At 36.0% G+C, this 9,648-nt stretch overlaps 2 protein-coding genes across 2 annotated transcripts; both read right to left on the bottom strand.

Annotated features, from left to right (window-relative positions):
- Nucleotides 1-2,395: 2,395 nt before the first annotated feature.
- On the bottom strand, nucleotides 2,396-3,497 carry LOC112521876 (E3 ubiquitin-protein ligase RING1-like). Its single transcript, XM_025130911.1, has one exon. It carries the CDS (start codon nucleotides 3,495-3,497, stop codon nucleotides 2,442-2,444), a length of 1,056 nt encoding a protein of 351 aa, XP_024986679.1. The 3' UTR covers nucleotides 2,396-2,441.
- A 2,904-nt stretch (nucleotides 3,498-6,401) lies between these two features.
- Nucleotides 6,402-8,575, bottom strand: LOC112508107 (14-3-3-like protein). The gene is made up of 4 exons (XM_025112893.1): nucleotides 7,977-8,575; nucleotides 7,061-7,183; nucleotides 6,777-6,893; nucleotides 6,402-6,682 (listed from the first exon to the last, which is right to left on the bottom strand). The coding sequence occupies exons 1-4, from the start codon at nucleotides 8,463-8,465 to the stop codon at nucleotides 6,635-6,637; spliced, it is 777 nt and encodes a 258-aa protein (XP_024968661.1). The 5' UTR covers nucleotides 8,466-8,575; the 3' UTR covers nucleotides 6,402-6,634.
- Nucleotides 8,576-9,648: the final 1,073 nt, after the last annotated feature.

The following is a 9,648-nucleotide window of genomic DNA, read 5'->3' on the forward strand; positions in this document are numbered from 1 at the left end:
AATCATATCAAAAGGAATGAAATACTCAATTTTTTAATATAATTTATTTGATTAAAATATTAATTTATTTTTTAATATAATTTTTTTGTGTACGTGTGTGTCATTATTTAAAAAATGTTTTTATAGAAACAAATTTTATGATGTGTTCATTGAACACTTTTGAAAAATGTCATAAACAACTTATTAGAATGCTTCATTACGTCCTAATATCACATTAAGTACTCATGAACAATTTTGATTTTATAATCTTAAAGGGTTCGTTTGGTTTGTGAAATTCAAAAAAATTTGATAAAATTTGAATGACAAATTTCTTTGACCAAATTTCTATTCATTTATTTGGTTTATTTCTTGAAATGGATAGAATCCTTTAAATTTTCATTGAATTTCACAAATCAATGAATTCATCATACTTAGGCATAATGGAAGGAATTGAATTCCATCACTATCCATCTCTTGCCCGCACCACGAGCATGCAATAATTATTGTTCATTACGCCCCACCCCTATTAATTGGATATTCTTATTGGATCCAACCGATATTAATCGGATTGAATCCATCCACTATCCAATGAATGATCGGATCAGATCCATTCAATGTGTTAATTTAGTCCAGTTTTACAACAACAAAACAAATTAATTAATCATTTTCAGTATTTGTTAAAATCGCCCCAAGCAAGTCTAGAAATTCAAAACCCAACACAAAACATATTTCGATTTAAGTAAATTGGAGAAAGATTAATTGAATGATAGTTGGATAATGGTTGGATATGTAACTGGATGGTTATTTGGATATGTAATTTGGATGTTGAGTGGTTATGGACTGTCACTCAAGACCGACCAGTCCAAATTGGATGTTGAAATTTTCAATTCAATCAGATCCAACTACAATAGAATATCCAATCATGATCAATTGGTTCTAATTGGAGCGGTTAACTTTTACACACCCCTGTATAGTTGGTCAACTTTAAAGCCCAAAAAATTAATCGGTACAGACAACACGTCACAAGACTACTAGCTTAATCATTAAAGTAACAAATAAATAATGTTGACCAAATAAAGAGTTGTCTCGGTTTTCCATCATGTCGTTTGTTTGATTAAAAATCAATTGTCGTGTTGAATAAATGCGTCCACAATGTAAATTACCATTTTACCCCTTCCTTTAAAAACATACCAAATTCAAAATAAACTTATCAAAATATGTATGATTTCATTATGGTTGATTACTAAAACCATTTTCCTTGGTATCAAATATACCACTTGGGTTGTGTTATATCGGTCAAGTCTTAGAGGATGTAGTGAAAATTTCATCCACTCTAGTTTAAATCCAGGTGTTGTTAGAGCCCTAGTGATTATGGAGGTTCACTTAAGATGAACCCGAAACTTTTGTGGTCGCCTGACGAATTAGTCGATGTATGTAAATTGCCCAAAATCCCACGGTTACGATAAAAAAAATTACCATAACAAAATATATTGTCGAATTCAAGAAAGAAAGGTTTAAACCATGCAAAACTGCAATTTTAACTTTATTTTTCATTGAGGAATTTAATCGAATAATTGGTGGTAGTGAAAAAACAATGACTCTATAAGAAGAAAGCATGAATTAATTTTGCTAGAAATTAATTGCTAGTTATGAATTTGATGCTCTTTATCTATACTATATTATAAAGTATTTGACCAAAAAAAACTCTTAAAAAATATTTTTTTTATACATAATATACTGTTTATTGATACATATTACTTGAAATCCAAAACTACAAGCAAATTGTGCATAAGTACAACTTATGAAAGCTCCATTTTGAATGTATAATTAACTACAGATAAACATAATCAAATATAAGATAAACATTTAAAACATAATTATGATAATTATTAACATTCAAGAGAATATTTAACTATTATTTATAAAAATATTATATTATTAAAAACGAAATAAATTACTTCATTATTAAATTATAATAAAAATCGAATTAAAGAAGTTATACAAAAAAATGATAACTTTTAAATACTTAATTTGATTTTAATATCGATATGTTTTTCAAGTTTTTATGGGATCTTTAAATTTATATTTTAATTATTCAAACATAAAAATATTATTATTCTTTCAAAATAATATAAAATCATGTTATAACATTGATAGAGATAAATAATAATAAAAAAAATTAAAATTGAGATGTATATCACTGTATTACACGAAATAAAAAGAAACGAGCAATCTTGAAGATTCATGGTTTAGGTGCTGTTTGGGGAATGAGAACGACGGAGAATGGTAATGAATTCCCACCTGTTTAATCTGGAATGAAAATTCAGGGTGGTGGGAAAAGGATCATTGTATTATATAAAATCAAAAAAAAAATTATATTACATCATATTAATTATTGTTTAATACCTCTAACCAAATACTCCTTAATCTACTCGGATTCAATGCGATCGATTATACGAGCCTCAACGAGCAAGACCTTTTGTAAAACTACTCGCCATTCGCGACGAATGTCCAAATGAAGACCTCTTCATTGCTCTACAGCGTATGCTAATGCTTGAGCTCGACCCTGACCCTGACCCTGACCCTGACCCTCTATGCTTATGTCCGCCTTTCGGCGTCCTATCAGGTTTTGTCGACAGTACAAATCGACTACTTGAATGCTTTCCTTGAACAGGACGATGAAGGTTAGCCACTGAGGACTCGTTCATCGAAACCGATCTCCTCAATGCGACTGATGCTTCTCTTTGTACACGAAGATGATCCGCCAAATCGCTACACACCCTGATCGCGCAGCTTGTTTCATTTTGAATTCCACTAGTTTTCGCCACTTCTCGATTGTTCTCGATTTCAACATCCTGGTTTCTTTCCACATGCTCGATAGATTCAGAATCATCGCCTGGGGTTTCCTCAGTTTCGTCAATCAAATTGGAATCAGTTATAGCATTGGTTTGAACACTCGAGTTCTTGAATATGGGAGCTCGACACAATGGGCAACTCGTATGAGAGCGGAGCCAGGTATCGATACAAGGGACATGAAAGGCATGGCTGCACTTGGGCAAAAGCCGAAGACTTTCATCGTCTTGAAACTCGCTCAAACAAACGGAACAGTCGGTCCCTTCGATCAACCCTCCGTCTCGTTTATACTTGAAGACAGCAATGGATTCGATCTCTGATTGGTTGAGACCGACCGAATTGATCAACAAAATGGGATGGGGTATGACCGGACCAAGATCCTGATCAAAGAAAACATGAGGTTCATCTATACGATCGGGATTTCGTCCACGTCGGCATCTTCTGGAGAGTGCGAGGTAACAAATGAAAGAGAAGGAAACAGTGAGACCACAGAACATGAGGATCAGAAATGGTGAGAGTGAACTATTGGCGGAGAAGGATGGTGGCGGAAGAGGTCGCGGTGGCGGTGGCGGTGGCGGTGACGGTGGTTGATAAGCTTCATGACTGTGAGGAGAAGGAACCACGAAGGTTTGCATGGATTTGTTGAGTAGCTTTCTATGAAACATTGGCATGGGGAGTACACAGAGGACAGATGAAACACTAAGGTTACCAAGGCTTCAAGTGTTTTAGTGGGGTGGGGGAAGACCGGAGGACTTGGACCGTTTCTTATAATTACAGTTTTTTGGAAGTCAATTTATATCGGTCAGAGTCGTTTCCTGGCGTTTACGTAGTAAACGGGAGTATGTGGTTTACGTGAATTCTGACAACTGTCGCTATAGTTTTGAAATTGCACCAACGTTTCCATCTATTTAAGTTGTTTGCACTAATTTACCATTTGACCACGCATTTGATGGGCAAAATGTTATAAGGTGTTTGGTTCAGTCAGAGGAATGAAAATGACAAACACTCTCTTTTATTTTCATTCTCATTAATCATATACCTCTAACAAAACATCCCCTTAGAATGGAATCTCACAAAAAATTAGAATATGTATCCTTTCAAGGGTGAGGGTGATGAAATGATAATATTAATTGAGAATGATGGTGGTGGTGGAGATGTTGACAACGGAGGGTGGGGGTGTTGGTTAAATTGGATGAAAAGGGTGATTTGTGTTTTCTCTAAAACAAAAGTATAAATTACGTTTCATATATGTTAAGGAACGATCAAATCCTTCAACGTTAAAGTTTGACGGAATCCAATCAATTCATTCTGCAAATCAAACATTTAAAAGAATTGTCACTCCACTTCCATTATATTCCTTTAAAATTTCGTAAACCAAACAATATCTATGCGTGTGGAAGTTCACTCTTCTTCCTTTATTTTTTAGTGGAAATGGTATGAACCTAAAAATGTTTTTTTTCTGATCTCTCGGAAAGAGACAGAGACAGCTGCCCGCAGCTGGGGAAGTTCGTTGGAGTAGATGCGGGGAAAATCTGAACTGTACCTGAACAAAAATGAGGTGTTTGTGCGAAATTTGGATGCCCCGAAATCTAAATATCCAAAACCCAACTTTTGGGGAGATAAACGGGTCCGGGTTGGGTTTCACCTTTGACCAGCCGACCTGTCTGAAAACCTGAAATATAAATATAATATAATTTTTAAATATCATAGAAATGTATTTATTTATCTAATTGTCTTTTGAAAATTTTAATCTTAACCAACCCTACCTTTTTCTAATTTTTAAACCTATATCGATTCTTCAATCTTCCTCGATCGATTGAAATCATTCTCAAAACTCATTGAACATATATATCGCATACAATTATACCCAAACCTGGAAACCGACCAACCCAAACCCAAACCCAAAGTTCGGGGCTTGGTTTTCCATATCCGAAATCTGATCAGATTATTTGTTTGTCCACCCGAACCCGCTTGATGCACATCCCTAAAAAAAAAAAAGACTGTTGAAGGAAGGCAGCGGGTAGTTGATGTAGTAAGGAGGAAGGCTGTAGAAGCATAAGAGAAATCGGGAAGAGGCAGTCATCCAGAGACAAAAATCTCAATAGTTCCATCCTGAAGGGAAACAAGGGGTCTGGGTTGGCTGGTGGTGAAGGGAAGCAGATGATGGCGGGTGGTGCACGATGATGCACGAGAGGGAAAGGGTCAACGATGGGATGGGTGGTGCCCAATAAGTGGACATGGTGAGGAACTGAGGATTATTTTTTTTTTTAAATACTTGTACAATAAAAAAAATATAAAAAAGAACAAATTTTACCAAAATACCCTAACATTACTTGCATCTGAAGCCATTTCCCATTAGCCGTTAGACAGACATTGCAACTTTGAAAGTATAATCTCAGAACTATCATGGCAATTGCAAGATGAATCACCATTTTGGTCTCAAGAGAGAAACTTTTACCAAAATATCATCACTCCTAGATACTCAAGTCATACAACTATCTATTACCAAGACGCTTCAATTTTGGTTTAACAATCATCAACTTGCATAATCTTCACCTAGAAAATCTCTTCATGTCTTGCAACAAACATGTATACATTTATAGCACAAGTCACAAATTTCTTGCTACCAAGAGACCGTTACCAAACACTTACCGGTAGGCGCTTACTAGCAAGAGCCACCAAACACAATTACCTTGTTGGATAACATTCTCAACTATCAAAATGGATTGTTGGTAAGCAACTCTTACCCAGTAAGCGCTAACCAGGTAAGAGTCTCTTTCTCCCTCACTAGATAATATTCTCGGTCCTTGCTATCCTCTTACCAGGTAAGATTCTTGGTAATTGTCATACTCACTCAGTAAGGTAAGTAACACCAATTAAACGCTTACCCAGTAAAAGTTCAGTAAACGGCTCCTAAATCATCTTTATTCCCTGCCAAAATAGCAAATTTTCATGCTATCCTAAACCAACGGTCTAGATTTATATTATGAGAACCAGTTCTGGTCGGATGTTACTGTTATGTATCCACTAAAATACCAAAGAGCACCATGACCAAACAATTAATGAAATGGATGAAGACATGGAGTGGATTGACCTAGAGGCTAAGAAGTAGTGGGAGCCTTACCAATAGCATGCAGCTCTCATTAAACTGGACCCAAGCCCATCCAACTGTAAAGTAGAAAAAGAAAACATAAAGTGCAAACCATTATGTTCATAGCTTCCCTCAAAAGTAGTCAGAACACAGTGCACCCCTTCCTTTACAGACTGTCCAAGTAATAAATCTAATGCGAAGGAAAAAGAAACCAAAATTGAAACATCATCTTCCACGATAATTGCTGTACCAGGCCAGACAAAAATTCTGACAACCTATGGGACGAAATCATGGGCCTCAGATCTCGAATCTATGCATAGTAGAAAGGGTAAACTCATATCAACTATGGTGTAAGTAAATAATTTGAGGTGCTTCTCCTATAATCACTAGTAACACCAAAAAGATCATCTAATAATAGCATCATATATAATGGACTTGATGCATTAGAAATCAATTAATGGACCATGTGGATTCAACATTGAAGAAGCGTAAACCAGAAGATACCTATAAGTATAACCACAAACATTTAACTTATAAAATCACAACCTAGAAATGTTTGCAAGGATGAAAGTCAAATAAGCATAATATTAAAAAGGATAGAAAATCATGAAACTCCTACAACTAAAGAGTCGACACTCGCAACAAGTAGCATTTTCAATTGAAAAGCAAACAATTACAGAGCATAGAAAGGTCTCGAGCAAGGGAAATTTGTTACTCGTCGGCCTTGGGTGCTTCTTTAATTTCCTCAGCACTGTCATCCTGCATTAAAACCAGCATTACATTGTGAAACAATCGACTACATGAGATTAATAGCAACAGCAAGATCCCATGAAGACTAAAGTAAAACAACTACCTGCATGTCCGAAGTCCACAAAGTGAGGTTATCACGAAGAAGCTGCATTATCAGGGTGCTGTCCTTGTAAGAATCTTCTCCTAAGGTATCCAATTCTGCAATAGCTTCATCAAAAGCCTAGCAAATCACGAAACAACCATTAGCCGGTTTCACATCCATGACTTGAGAATGAATATACCTCATCCTCAAAATTTGATTAACATAATATTATAATAACACAGCAAGTAGAAAGGGTAATCCCAAGTGAATCTGAAAATATCAATCATATACAATTCACTCCTCACCTGTTTTGCAAGATTACATGCACGGTCAGGTGAATTCAGGATTTCGTAGTAAAACACAGAGAAGTTGAGTGCCAATCCTAGTCGGATAGGATGGGTGGGAGCCAGTTCTCCATTTGCAATATCCTGCAACCATGAGATATTGACTGTTACACACTTGCTTTGTTTTGGCATATACCAGATATACAATGATTCCTTTCTGACTGCCTCGTGCCTTGTGAAATAGTTGGAACAAACAAAAACTCAAGTACCCATATGGAACCAAACCACACCTCAAACTCAAACTATAGCCAGATTAAGCAAACACAGAAAGTGCACAAGCATGAGGAGGTCAACAAGATTGACAGGCAGGGAACAGTATAATAGTTTGTCATCAGATGAATGCCACAGATCCTTGAATAGCACATCGACTTGTGTGATATATGAACAGCAACATACAAAATTAGTACATCATTCCAAACTCGGGACTGGTATTCTAGTTTTTTCAGTAATCAAAATAGCAACATCCCAACTGACTATGAAACCATTCTTCATGACATTAATATCATAACATAATGACTAATTTCAAATTTGATTTCAGGGTTGGATCATAAAAGACCTAAAAAAAAGTTTAAATTCTCATTTAAAGGCCAATAATTTAAGGATATTTAATATGGCCAGTCATGCAATGAATAAATTGACATTTGACTTTCATGTTGGATCATAAAAGATCTACAAATGCGTAAATTCTAGGTTCTCAAAATAGGCCACAAACTAAGAAAAGTTAATGTAACAAACCGGGGAATGAATAGTTTCAAATAAGACTTTTGGTTTACAGCCTAAAGTTAAGCCAACATACTCTAACAAGTTCTAATAGTAAGAAACTCGAATCATCAATAAAATAAGTCAAACCCTACATCACAAAGCCAGAAACCCTAACCTGAGCCGCCTTGTAAGCGGAGAGAGTATTCTCAGCAGCTTCTTTCCTCTCAGATCCAGTCTTAAATTCAGCCAAATACCTGTAATAATCTCCTTTCATTTTCAGATAAAAAACCTTTGAATCACCGCTAGACGCGGATCCGATGAGCTTCGAATCAAGAAGCTTGAGAATACCGTCACAGATCGACGATAACTCCGACTCGATCTTAGATCTGTAATCACGGATCGTCGACACGTGCCCCTCGTTGCCCCTACTCTCCTCTTTCTGCTCGATCGAGGAGATGATACGCCAGGAAGCCCTCCGTGCCCCAATCACGTTCTTGTAAGCAACGGAAAGTAGGTTGCGCTCCTCGATGGTGAGTTCCTCGCTGCCGTCTGCAGCAGCGACGACTTTTTCCATAAATTCAACCATTTCTTCGTAGCGCTCGGCTTGCTCAGCAAGTTTTGCCATGTATACATTGTCTTCGCGTGGGGATGATGCGGCGGCCATTACTGCGTTTCTGTGTGAAGAGTGAACACACGGAGAGAGAGATATACAGAGAGAAAAATGGCGAAGAGAAAAGCGGTTATCGTCGCAACCTACTAGATTTTTTGAGTTTTTGCAGAGAGATATTGACCCTTTGTAAAAGGTATTTCTTTCTTCCAGCACAGCAATGACTCATTCCGATATAATTTTCACTAAAATTTACATAAATTACATGTTTAGTCCCTATGTTTTACATTTTATAACGTTTTAAGTCTTTATGATGAAATAATTACAATAAACATCCTTATGTATATGTGTTTTATACTTGTTGAGTCTCTTGTTCTAAATATATTTTGTTAAGTAGGCAATGTTATTAATTTTTGTTATTTTTTAATAATATTAAAACAAGTATATTATATTATATGCACAGAGATGCAAGGACACGGGTCACCATCTCCGATCTCCCCAATATCATCTATCCTGTCACGTCTTGATTGTACTCAAGTGTACCATGTCCCTTGGAATTCGTAAAGAAAACTCATTACAAATTGAAAGGGTGGTTTTGTAATTAGTTAAAGCTCTTATAGGGTTGGGTACTTTGTTAGGGGTTGTTTGCAGTTGTTGAATGGTTTAGTGCAAAATGATTAAGAGATTCTTACAATATAATACAAATGAAATATAATTGTTTGGTAATTGTTCAGAATGAAATTAGGGCGCTTAATGGTTAAAGGAGCCCCAAGATACAAAACCGTTCAGATGGTTTTAAAATCATTAAGAGACATGATTTTTTTGTTAAACAAGATTCACATCTTAACGATTCAGATGTTGACTCTTAATGAAACCATTAAGAGGTGAACAAACAGCCCATTAGTCTTGTTTAAGTTGTATGGGTAATGTCTTGTATGATTTGGTGTGAATAGTGTATGTGTTTGTTTTTTTCTATTTAAGAAACTCAATACACATGTTCCCAAATAATCTCTCTCTCTCTCTGTTATAAAACTCACTGGCAGCGATGACCCAAACCCAATGTCATCTGCATGGAGCTTTAATCCATCAACTTCAACATAAGTGTTGTTTATTTCTTCTATCGTTTTCACTAAGAGATACTCCAAATCACCCCCAACTGCTTCAAAAGGAGGTAAATTGAAACATGTAAGGCAAATACTGTCCAGAAGCATTAGATGTACACATTTGCATGGAACTCGAA

This window comes from Cynara cardunculus (genome assembly GCF_001531365.2).
Source record: "Cynara cardunculus var. scolymus isolate 2C chromosome LG 1, CcrdV1, whole genome shotgun sequence".
Taxonomy (NCBI): Eukaryota; Viridiplantae; Streptophyta; class Magnoliopsida; order Asterales; family Asteraceae; genus Cynara; species Cynara cardunculus.